General features: G+C 42.7%; 1 protein-coding gene across 2 annotated transcripts in view; it reads left to right on the forward strand.

Annotated features, from left to right (window-relative positions):
• The first annotated feature begins 3,005 nt into the window (after positions 1-3,005).
• CDK19 (cyclin dependent kinase 19) overlaps positions 3,006-14,344 on the forward strand; it is a 122,454-nt gene continuing 111,115 nt past the window's right edge. Inside the window, exon 1 of one of the 2 annotated variants that reach the window (XM_074537955.1) lies at positions 3,006-3,147. In XM_074537955.1, the coding sequence (XP_074394056.1) occupies positions 3,059-3,147 (89 nt within the window). In that variant the 5' untranslated portion in view covers positions 3,006-3,058. Of the gene's footprint in view, positions 3,198-14,344 lie in introns of both variants that reach the window. The other variant, XM_074537954.1, reaches the window with a different exon arrangement.

The raw sequence follows: 14,344 nt of genomic DNA on the forward strand, positions 1-14,344 counted from the left end.
AACCATAATAAAACTGCTCAAATGAGACAGCAACCTCATTCTTACCAGCCTCCAAGCTGGCCTGTGCTTGAAGCTTTTCAATTGGTTCTACACTTTTAGTGGCTTTTGTGTGGCCAACATAGGGATTCAGAAAGTAGAAGTAGGGCTGAGTCAGGAGAGAAGGAATCAGGGCACAGATCACGTTCTGTGCTTTTCACTACCTGATTTGTACCGGCCCAGCCTTCACTGGCAGGGCTCACGAGGGGAATGAGAAGAGCATGGCTTGATTAGTCCAGCAAAATCAAGTCTGTGTGGGGATGAGAGTGCTGTCTATAAATACTTTTGGCAGGGGCACACACAGGAGAGCAGGAAAGGCTACTTCAGGACAGCATTTGCACAGGAAGAAAAGATGGACATGGTACTGGTCACAAAGAAAAGCAGGTTTGACATTTTTAAAAGGCTTCCAGCTGTTAGAGAGGTTTCTCTCGGACAGCCTCCCAGTAGCAGCAGTGAGGGCCAAAAAATTTACTGGCAAAGCACAATTAATTTAGGGAAGAAAGGATAAAATGGCTGCTTGCAACACTAGGGAGCTGTGTACAGTATAAGGTGAAGGAGAAATTATGCTGCCCTGGCTTACAAGTGCCAGGTTACCATAATGAGGGTGCTCTTAGCCCTCTCTCACCAGCACTGTGGACTTAAAACAAATTTTAATAAAAGACAGTCTTGTCAGTACATTGTAAAATTGAAAGAGTAAAAACAAACACCTTAGTAGTGGAAGGGGGCAATAATGGCTATTTTTCTTGGTCAAAGAGGGCAATGAGAACTACTTGAAGAGTTTATTATTATCAACAGCAAGGTAGTCCGTATTTCTATTGATGTTAAAACTGCCAGAATAAATCTGGGTAAAATAACCTTCTACAGATAAGTTTTCTTCTTTATGTCTGTGTCCTTTTCTTCTCAGTGTTGGTTTTGATTGCTAGGTGACCAAAGATGTGAACACTTTGCAAAATTTAAATAGTTAGCTCTAATTTTAGTAAATGTCTTTAATGTTGACACTGAAAGATCGATGGTGTTCTTTCTTCTGTTCAGGAAAATTGCCAGCTCATGATCAGGCCTTGCTTAGAAAGATCCACATCTGCAACGGCAAAGCACTTGCAGTTCTCTGGAAAATATTACTTTGGTATAGAAGTGATGAAGTTTTCTGAGAATTTCAGTTGCTAGCTACCTGTCCCAAGGGAAATTCTGAATCATCTATTGCCTTCTGGAAGAAATAATCACCTCAAAATGGTTACACTCCTGCCTTTCCTTGAGAAACAAACTTCTGGCTATGACCTCATGACTTAGCTATGCACTAGTAATCATATATAGCACCGTTCCTTATCGTGCAGTTGACACCTCCCTGTGCTTTGTCAGCAATGACAGCTTCTCATCAGCTCCTCTACCCCTCCCATCCAGCATGTGGAAAAACTTTCCATTGTGGTAAGTAATGCTGGCAGAGCAGGTGATGAACTGAGATAGTTTCTATGTAAGGAGAGATGCCATTTTTACTCTGCCCTCCTCTCATTTAATTCTGCTTCATTCACTTGCTGCTGGCAGGAGTAATCTGAGGTTGAACACACAAGGTGGGGATTGTCCTTTGCTTCTAGAGGGGGATGTAACCTGCAGGCTGTATAAGATCAGGTCAAAGTTGGCCTTACACTCCCTAGAACTCCCTGGAAGGAAGCTGTAGGTGCAGGACAGCCTCTTCTCCCAGACAACAGCTGAGAGGATGAGAGACCAGCTCAAGCTGCACCACGGGAGGTTTATGTTGGAGATTAGGAAAATTTCTTTACAGACAGGGTCATTAGACATTGGAATGGACTGCCTGGAGAGGTGGTGGAGTCACAATTTCTGGAGATATTTAGGGAAAGAACGGACAAGGCACTTAATGCCACGGTCTGTAGCTGACATGGTGCTGTTTGGTCACAGACTGAATTCGACCTCAGAGGCCTTTTCCAGCCCGATTCTGGGATTCTGTGTGACTTCATACAGTTACCTCTGCTTGGCACTTCCTTAACACAAATAACCTTGCAGAGTGACGCTTCTCACAAACAGAATCTTCGAGAGACCGAGACACAGCATTAAAAGGCCTGAATGTTTCTGTGATCTCAAAGTACTTTGATGAAATCCGAACCTCAAAGCAGCGCCGCGTCTGTCTAAAAATCTCTCTGCCAGGGGCTGAAGGGGCACAGCCTTGCTATGGCATCGTATCCTAAAGACGCAGCAATCCACCTGGTTTGTATGTGAGCGCACAGTATGAGCCCCTGTGTTTCTGTAAGCGATCGGTTTATTTAGCAGCACACGACTGCACGAATCCCCCAACACCTCCCGCTTCCAACATGGACTCGCCCCGCCACAGCGCCGGGGCCGGCCTAGCCCCGCCCTGCCCCGCCCGCCGCACGGCGGGGCAGCACTGACCAATCACGGGGCAGCATCCCGCAGGGGGGCGGGGCCGGACCGTGAATGGCGGCTGGCGAGATAAACAAGTCTCTGCACTGTTCGGCGCCCCGCAGCATGGGGTGCGTGTCCACAGTCTATTCCTCTGGTCCTCCCTCCCTCGCTCCCTGCCAGCCACAGGCGCCGCGTCCGACCGCGTTCGCTGCTCCCGCCTGTGCGCGCAATGTGAAGAGTCAGCAAGTTCCCAGCGGCCGCTGAAACGCTCCGGTTCTCCGGAGAAGGCAGTGCGCCGACGCCGCCCGGCCGTGGCGACCCGGGGCATGCCGGGAGTTGTAGTTCTGCCGCTACGGCGTCCCGCCTGCGGCGGCGGGGCCGGCTCCCGCAGCCGCACTACGACTCCCGGCACCTCGCGCGCCGCGCCGCGAGGAGCCCAGTTGAAGCGGGTGGCGGCGGCGGAGCGCGCCCCCTCCCCCCCGCCGAAAACCCCCAAACCAAAACAAAAACAAACCGCCCCCCCCGCCCGGTTCCCCTCGCCCGCCGCCCCCGCCGAGCCCCGGACATGGCGGCGCCGGGAGGGGGCTCCGCCAGCTGCGGGTGCTGATCCGGCCGCCGCGTCCCCCTGCCCGCCCGTCCCTCCCCGCCCATGGGCGAGACATGGACTACGAGTTCAAGTCGAAGCTGGCGGCCGAGCGCGAGCGGGTGGAGGACCTGTTCGAGTACGAGGGATGCAAGGTGGGCAGAGGCACCTACGGGCACGTCTACAAGGCCCGCCGCAAGGACGGGTAAGGGCCGCGCCGAGAACCCCCTTCCAACCCCCCCCCCCCCCCCCCGCGTCCCCCCGCATCAGCTCCCTCCCCTCCTTCCCTCCCCTCCTTCCTTCCCCTCCCTCCTCGGAAAGTTTCTGGCAGCGCGGGGGCCGGAGCGCGGAGCCCGCCCGGGGATCCCCGCCCCGCGCCGGGAGCGGGCCCCGGTGCCCCGGCCCCGCGCATCGCTGCCCGGCTGCTCGGAGCGACGGAACCAGTTAGGGTGGAAAAAACCTCTGAGATCATCGAGTCCACCCTGTGACCGAACATCACCGTGTTCAACTAGACCGTGGCACTAAGTGCCACATCCAGTCTTTCCTTAAACACCTCCAGGGACGGGGACTCCACCACCTCCCTGAGCAGCCCTTTCCAATGTCTAATCGCCCTTTATGCAAGCAGTCCTACCTAATGTTCAGCCTAAAGCTCGTCCCGCTCTGCCCCGCTCCCCCCCCGCCATCCCTGGTGGTGCGGTGTCAGCGGGCTGTGCCCTGGGGTGGCATTTGCTTTGCACGCCGTGTTCCAGGTCGCCGCTTTCGTCTTTTGTGTGACCGCGTTCGTAATTTGACGTTCTGTTCCGATTGCTTGCAGGGGATTGAGAAGGGAGGAGTACCTGTCTCCCGACGGCCCCTCCCCGGCTGCTCCCTCCCGAGCAGCTCCCGGGCTGTGCGGTGGTCCCTGGTGTGTCCCAGCCCCAGGCACCCGCTGATGCCAGTGCTGGACACGCTTGGCTCCATGGCCTGTCCGGGACGCTCCTTGTAGGCAGAGCTGGTGGCTTCTGTCTGGTACCTATGCACAGGCGTGTCTCCATCAGTGTCCCGTGAGAGAGCGGGATACAAGTCCCTGTCCCCGAACACTTGGCTGGTGGCTTGATCCAGAGAGGTCCTTTGGGCGTTAATCCCATGTATGTTGGCTAAGCAAGGTTTCTTCTCTTCTCTGAGGAAGTTCAGTACCATGGGGATAAGGTATTCCATGGATGCCGTTTTCACGGTATTGGGGTTAAGAGAGCAGTGGGGAGCTAGGATTGCAATTTGGGATTGTTTGGCTGGCATGCAGTTGTCGAAGGGGAGAAGTCCTGAGGCCTGAGCAATGGTCTTGTGCAGGTGTGGGTTCCAAATAGAATCCTTTGCTTTCAGAAGGGCCATTGAGCACTTTTTCACTGTGGTGTGTGCCTGGTGCACAAACACAGGCTGTGTTTGCAGAGTGTTCTAAACATACTGTAAGGTTGGCTGAAATATGCCTGTGAATTGGAGGTGATTCCTTTCTGTCAGAATGCTAAAGGGAATAGCCTTCCATTATAGCCAACTGAAACTTTGGAAGAGACTGAATGTGGAAAAATGACAACTCTTAAATAAATTTTTGGAAGTGGTTAATGGTATGCTGCTGCTTTAGATTAGTAGAGAAGTTTAGGCTGTAGGAATAAATGGCATTCATGTGTGTCTTGAAAATTTAAACTCTGAATTAGGAGACTGTAGTATAAAAGTGATTAATAACTGAAAGATAGACACTAATTCCAGTGAAGGATTAAATACCAGGAAATGAGCTCTGATTCTGATTAACTTGATTGGCAGCCTTAGGAATACTAGAGCATAGCTAACTAGAAATATCGAAACTTTTCCAGGTATCACAGCTGCCACTGAGCTCTTCCAGTATTTTTGTGTTAAGTGATCATGGTTGCTTCTTTTTCCTAAGTGTTAATTTATATAGATATATAGATATTTATCTATCTATATATATATCTAGTAAAACATACATGGGATAGCAAGAAAGCAGTAATAAGGAAAGGAAGTGGTAATAAAACCACCAAAATGCTAGTTAAATGTTTGTTGCTGTTCTTTGATACAGTAAACCTAAAACTGCTGATTGTAGGAACAGCATAAAAAAAGGCAGAGCTTTGGGTTTACTGTTTTATGAAAGAAAGAAAGAAATATGATGTAACTTAAAACCAGACATTTTTCATTTCCATCATCTGCAAAGGAAATCTGTCACAGGAATTGCATTGCTGCTACAAAGCCCCATAAAGAACATGTCTTCAAAATCCCTACAATAATATGACAAATGCCACTGGGTAGTAAAGCAAAAGTAAATATGATAACAAGATAGCTAATGTGTCAGAGCTGGGAATAATCAAAGGGAGACCTTGAGCCGTAAGACAAGTAACTGGTAAAAGGAAGTGCAAAGTTTCAGTGCTGTCAGATAGATTGACATGTAATATAACATGGCACAAATTCAACTGTACTATATGCTCAGAGACTTTACTACATGAAGCTTAGAAAGTAGCCTGTTCTTTTCTTTTTTTCTTGGTCTACATTTTATGGCATTGGTAAGTTCACTGTTAGTTGCTTTTGTGTAACTTTAGATCCTTGGGTGAAAGGAAGATGTGAACAATTTAGGAAAAAATTAGAAAACAACTAAAACCATTAATATGAGATGATTTCCTTATGTAAACACCTAGCTAAAGTATAGCTGCAGGTTGGAGGATATTTACCATTAGTTATGAACTTTAAGGGGTCCCTAATGAAAGAAATTAGTAAAAGAAATCTAGCAGTGGTGCATATTTATTGTGTGCTGATCACTGGGGGCTTTTGAGCCTCGTGTAAAGGAATTCTTCTTTAGCTGACTGCAGAGACTGTTTCAGTATTTTGCAAGGCATTCCTGTGTGAAAGAGAGTTTCTGGCTTCTTGCTTCGTATAGTTAATTTACAGTCTCAGGAGGCTGAGGGCAATAAGAACCTTGTAGCTCTCCAGAAATTCCACTGAGAACTTGTCACTTCATGTTTCAAAAAGTTGGCATATGAATTTTATGAAATAGTAAAATGTGTTTATATGGAGCTTGGCAAGCTGTTCGATAAAATGCTTGTAGAAAAAGTGGTTTTGTTGCTTAGATCTCTGTGAATGGCTTGTGCATAAAAGCAGTTTCTTGACAAAGTAACAGCTTAGTTTGGCTTTTTCAGCCTAGAGTAGAATATCATTTGGGCATGTTTCTAGTGAGCTGACTGGTTTCTATGAAAGTTAAAAGAATTTTTTATTTTTTAAATAGTCAGATTTTACCAATGTTGGTGTTACATTTGAATGCACTGCATCATTATGTTTTTAGAGATTTTGAGCAGTTGCAGCTTCCATTTAGTTCAGTAGTGTTTGTATGGTCTGATGAGGTCTGGAGGTACTACTTGTCTTATATATTTAGCTAAATTAGGCACCTGGGTTTACAGAACTTTCATTAATACCTCTGTAGTCCAGAAGGTGTAGAAAACAAGTATTTATATAAGCTGTCTGGTCCTTTATTTAATGTACAGTAAAACTGGACCAGTGACTTTGATGGAGGAAATCATGATAAAAGCATCATGATTGCAATTCAGTCATCAATATTAGGTTTTTAGCTCTTTATGTAGCTGGAAAATCTGTTACAGGTTTTTTGTTTGTGTACTGCTTCAAAGCATCATGTTGACTTTTTCTAAGTGTTTTTTTTGGACACATTCACATCTGTGTAGTAAAGTAAAGAATGCAGTTTTTCCAGTCATGGTTAGGAAAATATAGTTTTGTTTCATGCCTTACCTCTCCTCATTACGTTCCTTACGTTGTCTTTGATGGTATTTTAAGCTACGATGTTGTGCTTAGTTGTTTTACTTCTTGTATCCCCTCCTCATATGAAAGGCAAGTTTTAGGATGAGTGAGGTTTGGAAATTCTGTTTGTTGTGTATGCCTGAGTTGTTTTCCTTTACTTTTTCGAAATAATCAGTCTTTGAATCCAGGCCACTACAGAGTATTTCTTCACCAGGATGTCAGTCCAGCTGCAGGTGGAGGTTTGCATGAGTCAGCAAGCTGAAAAGGCACCACTTTAGGCTCCTGGTTAGTCAGGAGCGCAAGGAATAGTGGGATGCTTGAGTCAAGTAGAAAATAGGCCACTCTGTTCTTCACTCTGTAGCAGCAACAGCAGATGCAACACTTGCAAAAGCTGTATCTTCATGTAAATAAAACCTTTCTATTTATTGCTGCTTCTGCTTACCTGTAAACAAACAATCGAGGTGCTGCTTTTTCTCAAACTGGGGCTATTTTAATTTTAATTTGATTCACTCTCTGCATTTGGGAAACAAAGTTTCTTATAAATATTACTTATATACTATAATATACCTATATAGCTACTTGGAAAGAAAAAATAAGTTTGTAATTTTATTTTAATCTGTATGTTTTAGGACACCTTTCAAAAAGCAAGTATGTGCTTTTTAATCTTGTTACTGAAGGAATGACAGAGATACAAAGTGATCAGCTTTCAAATGGATGGCAGTAAGGGCCAGGATTTGTGCCCTGGGCAGCTGCCAGGCTCCCTGCCAGCTCAGGAGCGGGCGCTGCCCTGGCGGACCCTCCTGCCATAAAAGGTTTGGCTCTGCCCCGTACTTACAATGTATCAGCTAAACCAAGGGTGTAGATTTATATGCTGCTGAAGTAGTGTACTTTTGTAGCTTGTTAGATTACTTTATTGTTACTGTACCTGTAACTTTTCAAAAGAGACTTGGTATAAACCAGGTTTCATCTTAGTTGTCAAATACGGAATTTCCTTTTGAGAACTGGACAACAGCGATGCAAGTCCAGAAACATCACTGTGGAACACAGGCATAGGAAGGGGAAGACAAATGAAATATTCTTTCCTTCTTCTTACCCCTATTTTTCAGTACTATAAGTTTGTAACTGGACAGGAGTCTGTTTTCCTCCTTGGACTTACACTGGTGTGCAGTATCATTAACGTAAGGTTCTCAACTCACAGCTTCCGAGCCCACATAAGAGTTGAGTTCCCCTTTCCTGGCAGTGTTCAAGGCCAGGTTGGATGGTGCTCTGAGCAACCTGGTCTAATGAAAGGTTTCCTTGCATAGGGCAGGAGGGTGGAACTAGGTGATATTTAAAATTCCCTCCAACCCAAACCATTGAATGGTTCTTTGAAAAGCAGGATATGGGGAGAGAAAGAAGGATGAAATAACTAGCCAAGGCAAGTATATTACCTTAACATAGGAATGCTGCTTGTGATTGTGGCCATGTCAGCTTTCCTTTGTTTTAATTTTTTTATTTGATGAATATTTTTTGTTTGAAGCAGAAGTAGAAAAATACTGATTGAGAGAGAGAAGACAATAATCTGCTATGAAGCATGGCTCCATGGGAAAAACAAGTTTTCTGCTGGAGCAGCTTAGTGTATTTGGTATTTCTGCTAATATTACATTTTCAGAGGTTGCATCTGGTGGCTCAAGGTGGTGGCTCAGGTCACTGTGGTAGTAGAAAACAGAAAGTGTAGAAGAGGTAAAGGTAATCTGTTTGATCTCTTACATCTGTATTTGTATAGCAATTAATTTGTATATTGTTCTCCCCATATTCTTATTTAATAAAACTTAAATTACCTAAGTTATATAGCAGGGGTTTGTCAGGAGAAGGAGCTTGCACTCAAGTTAGCTAAATGCTGCAGATGAGCGATGTTGGTGGCAAAATGCCTGGGGAATGAGTACATGTGTACTGCAGTTGCATTTGCTCTTAAAAGAGAGGCAACTCAGTGATGTGGCAAGGATTATACTCTCTTGAATGTGAAACTGGAATATTATTTACCAATGCAAGTTGATACTTGTAAGACATTTGAGAGTCTATAATAATTTGTATATTTACATTTTCTTACTTCCTCTATTTGACATTGCCTTGAACATATGTTTAGTGTTGTCCTGTAGTTGCTTTTTACTAATATAAACCTGTGACAGGCTAAATCATAGAATTATTGGCCAAAGTCAGAATGCAATGTATTAGATCTTAAACAATTACTTCTCTCTGCAGGAAAATCTCTTATCAGTATCTGAAAACCTGTGGTTTGCTTTCCACTTTCATATTTTTTCTTTTCCTGATGAAACTTATCTTGAGGAAGGTAGAATGGTTGAAGGTGTTTGTGCCTTCCTAAAATCTCTCAAAAGCAAAGAAAACCTAAATACTGGATTTACCCGCAAATCCTGAAAATACCACTTAACCACTGAATACTCCCAATATGTGTGAGAAGAAGCAGCAGAACTAAACCAAAGCTGTCTAACTAGTTGCCTCCATGCATTCTAGTAGAAAAGTCCCCATCTTGGAAGAGATAATGAGTACTTCTTATCTGTGCCTTAATGAGAGCTGCTGTTGCAACTATACCATGGCTTTGCTTCCTGCTCATGAGGATAGTGCAAGTGGTGATGAGTAATTTTTAGTGCTTCCCACAGACTCTTGCATATGGTTTCTCTCATGGCTATTTTGTTGTTTCTTCTGTTACTCTCCCTGAAACCAGGTACAGAAATGAGCTGTAAAGTGCATCATCACCTTTCAGTGGTGTGGTGTTGGTAGGAGCTTGAGGAGGAAAGGCGGTCAGTAAGATGTAGAAGGGGTTGTGTTTGAGAGAAACAGATGAGTTTTTTCCAAGCTTGTAAAGAAAGAAATGTACATAAATTAGCCCATAAGATGTGAAGGAACAACTTTCAAAGTTTAGTGGTGTTTTTTTTTTTTTTTTTTTTAAGAAATGAAGAGGGCAAGAAGGTTCCTGTTTCTGAGTGAGGGGGTTAAGAGTTTTCCAGTAGAGCTGCAGGAAAAGGAAGTGAGAGGTTGAAGGGGAAGAAGAGTTTCATTTCTGCCCCCCATCTGGTAATAGGGTGCAAAGCAAGACAGACCATGGACTAGGTCAGAAAATGAAAGCTTCTTTGTGTGAACTACTTGATATAACCATTTAATATGTTGTATTTCTGGGTCATCCAGTCTAACATGTTATATTATGAGTAAACATGTAGAGGTGCTTTTCATAAATTTATTTTCAACATGAGTATTTTCACATCATGTATGATTTGAAAAGAAACCAAAAAAAAAATCAGCAAAACCCCCAAAGCCCCAGAAATTGCTGTGGTTCATAATGCTGCAGATGTGTTTGTACAAGTAACCAAAGTTTCTGTGGAATGTCCTAACCAAATTGCACTAGAGATTTACCAGTAACATTAAATTTACACCTATGTTTTGAAAATACCTTCTGAAATGCTATTTGCCTCTTCTGCAGCCCTAATCAGGTCATGGTTTGTGTAGACTTGAGTCAGAAGGTGCCTTTGTCCTCTGGTAGTAGCAGCAGAGTTGTGTGTTGAGCAGTGACTCTGTTTGCAGGTGCTTGCTGCTGCTCAGTGTTGGGGCCAGGAGAAGCCGAGCTCTACGCTCATCGGGAATGGATTGCTAGCAGCAGGGACAGGCAGCTCTTATGTTCTGCTTACAAAGATGTGTCATTCTTTGAGCTCCTTTGCTGCCATTTGAGAACTGACAGACATTGCAGTTTTATTTTATTTATTGTTTTTTTACTGCAACAAAGTGTTAGAGCTTGAAAAAGATTTATTTGTTGCAATAACAGTGCATTTGCTTGAAGGAATGCTGAAACTGGTCCAGGACAACTGCGTTTAGAATAAATTGGCTAACTTAGTATGTGACTTCAGGAAATGAAGAACAGTTTCTACTTGTGTAGCAAACACAAGAAGTTTATTGTTTTAACTTGACTTGAGTTTCATGTTCTCTAAATCACATAGGTTTGAAAAGACCTCCCAGCTCTGGGAGCTTGGTTTGCTTGGTTTGTTTGACTATAGGTTAGATGACTGACAGATAACAACGCTAGTTGTGAGCACATTAGAAATCATTGCACCTCTTGTGAAGTTCATTATCTCAACAGATTCAAAAAGAAAAAAGTGCAGAGATATTTTAAACCAAAAATTGTTGTTGACAAAGTCCAGGGAAAGTCTTTAACTCAACTGAAACTTAACTTCTGTATCTGAATTTTTTATTAACAGTTTTTAGACTTTTCTGTGGGAGTACAATCCTTTCATTTATTGGTGGGAGTTTGTTTGAGAGAGTTTATGGAATACTAGTGTGTCTAATAAGACCGGAGGGAAGCAATGCTGTGGAGATAGTATCAACTGACCTTTACAAAATGGGCATCTGTAAGTGTGGGTTGGGTTTTTTGGTTGCTGTGTTGTGATTGGGTTTTTTATCCTTTATTATTTAATTATTTTATTTTACCTTATTGGAATGCACAACTGATTTTTTTCTGGTTGTGAGAAAGATTGAAGAAGCTGAGATTACTGAAAGAGTGGATCCCTGATGGGCATTATTCATGTCCATGTTTGCTTCTGTCTTTTCTGGGCTTAGCAATCTTTAAAACAATATTTTCAAATGAGGCCACTGTATAACTGCTTGTTTCTCCTCAGTTGTCATCTGTTTTCTACAAAATTCAGGATCCTGAAATATTCTACAGTTGTTTATTTTGTAGGTGAAACCACACTGAAGATAGGCTTTCCAGTAGGCAGAGCAATGGCCATAGCTTTTGTGTGTGCTGGGATTGTCAGGTTGCTCAGTTAAGTATCAGGGTTCTGGGCTAAATAAAAGCACAGATACAACATGGGGGCAGGCGGGGACAGTGTGACTATAAACATGTGTTCCCATAAAGTGAGCCTTGTGTGCAGTATGATTATTTTTTTGTTCACTCTGTGCTGACTTAAGTAGAAAATGCTATTGATTTCTTTTTGCAGTCAAGTGAAAATAAGAATTATAGTCCATTGACTTAGATGCAGAAGCTAAATCTGCTGGAATGGAAACTGCATCTGGAGGTATGCTTCACTATTTTGAAGCAGCGTATCTGCTTTCCTCATGCATTAGTTGAAAGTAGAATCAATCCTTTTTGTGTGGCCAGAAGGTTTTCTTCCTTTTTTGTCCCTCCTTTGTTTTGCTGTCTTTATTAGAGCACTTGGAAGCATTCACACAGGTTACGCTGGGATTCATCTTTGCCTCTGATTGTGACTTTCCCACCTCATTGGTGATGTTGTGGGGCCTGAGAGCCTGAGGAGATACAAGGACCACTCAGGTGTGACATTTCTAGCAGCATGTTTGGCTCTGAAGCTGGTTGTTTTGAGAGAGATACTTATAAATAATGAATTCTGCAAATTCAGGGGTGTTTAGAGAAAATTCTCACCTGTGTTAATAATGAATTACCATGGATTCATGCTAAGATTTAACACCTTGCACATTCAAAAATGCTGTGTTTGTTGCTTGCGTTAATTATCGTCAGTGCAGCTGAGAGTGGGTGTCAGCTCATGTCTTTGAATGTGTCTATTCCTAAAACAGAGTTTCTGTATCAGTTGTTGCCTTGTTCTCAAGGGTGTTGTAGACTTCAAAAGTTAGCTTATGTTCATATCTTTTGATTAAAACCAGCTATTGTACTAGATAGCCACTTGTTCCTTTGCCCAATTCTGTCATGCTTCAAATGAGAAACAGAGGTAGACAAATTGCCAAATTTGACTTGACCTTCAGAACAACCAAAAGACTTGCTATGAGTAGAATGTCATTTATTCTACTTCTAGTGTCACTTCTGTGATGGGGGAAAACCAGCATAAAACTTCATCAAGTGATGTTCTTAAACCTCAGATTGTGACAGAAGCCTGTTCTGACTATGGGACATGGAGTTCTAAAATTCAGAGGAAGCAGAATGCCCCTCCCTTTCCCCAGGAACAGATATGATAGCTGACTAAAGACTTTGTTTGTTTTTGAGATGTAGCAAAGTTGTCTTAGTGTCTGGGATTAAGACCGCTATCTTTGAGAAATCCTTGTGTCCTGACACTGAAGTGAGGAAAAAAAGCAGAGAGATTTTTTACATTTCAGACTGAATTAAATTAGACCTTGGGGTGACTTTATGGAGTTTCATTCCTGTCCTTCTACTTTATTGTGAGGGAGTTGTTTCAACTTTGCTACTTTTCAGCTGTAATTAATGTGCTCTGTCTCACTCTGCCCATATGGAATTTGGGTCTTGCTTCTTATTCATGATCTGGGTGCAGCTTTAGTACCTAAAGGCTGATTTACCACCCAAGAATTACACCCACATTGTGTTAGCAAGCTTTTGTGTAGGTCTGGCTTGGAGAATTGATAATTTTGTTGTAGATGGTTTGAGTTAGGGACTCTGAAGGAAAAGAACAGAAAATTTATGATAGATCTCTGATAAATCTAGGCTTTCATGTGCTTTAGGGGAAACATTTGTTTATGACATGAGTCAGAAAAGAAAAACTGAGTAACTGCAGTTTTTAGGCCATTGCCCTCCCCCCTTTTACATTGAGTCAATAATTCTGCTTATTCTCCTATAGGCAAACCTAATGCATTATAGGGATTTAGGAAAAAATCTGCACCTGGTGTTTGAAACATGTTCTTGCTAAAAAAGACCCCAAAGTACAGGCTTCCTACTGTTTGGTGATTTGATAGTAATTTCCCACCATGCAGTATTTAGCCAGATTTAGCACTACATAGGAAGAGCTGTGGTGCATGTTAAGCTGGACAGTGTAGTTACAGTATGGCTTTAGGACTTAAAAAATTCCAAAACCAGACAGCTCATTTCTTTACATTTATAGTTAGTTGCAAGCATTTTTCTTAAGTGAGTTTATGAAGCAAGTGGCAGATTCTTCTTTTTGGCATAGTCTTAGGACTCTGTTTCTATGATCTTGGTACATAATTTGCTGACAAATAAAAATTTGTTTCCTCTTTATTTCAGAGTTTTTTTTTCTCCTTGCTGCTGCTGTTCCTTGTTTTAAGGTAGCAAATCCTCACATGCGGTATCTTTTCAGGCAGGGAGATATTTCCTAAATCTATTCATTATCTGTAATCAAGCCTGTCTGTAAAGAAATAAAATCAGGTGCAGCTCTCTCTTCTACTTAAATATAGCAAATTCTGGAAGAAGCTACCTGGAGCAGCAGAATAATTTTACAGCTTTCAGGGTTTAATGCGAACACTTGAGTTTTTACCCTTACAAACAGGCTGTAAGTCTGCTTACCCCAATCTGCTATGAATGTACTTGTATGAAATTCACAGTTCTCAGTCACTCCAGATACTTAGAAATCAGTCTAATTTTAGCAATGGCAACAACACTGTAGCTGGTTGAGGTATCTGAATTTTCATCAGTAAATTTGGAGTGAGGGTGGCAATGACTGCAGTTGCGCTCTCTTTCCTTGCAAATACAAAGTTTTATTATTATAGTGTAAAGGATAAATTTTAATAGATTAGGTTAGTAAGATTTCCAGTGGTCTGGTATTACACAGAACTTAGACTGACTGTGATGTGAATTAATTTGAAATT

The sequence above is a fragment of the Zonotrichia albicollis genome, chromosome 3 (genome assembly GCF_047830755.1).
Source record: "Zonotrichia albicollis isolate bZonAlb1 chromosome 3, bZonAlb1.hap1, whole genome shotgun sequence".
NCBI classification, from domain to species: domain Eukaryota; kingdom Metazoa; phylum Chordata; class Aves; order Passeriformes; family Passerellidae; genus Zonotrichia; species Zonotrichia albicollis.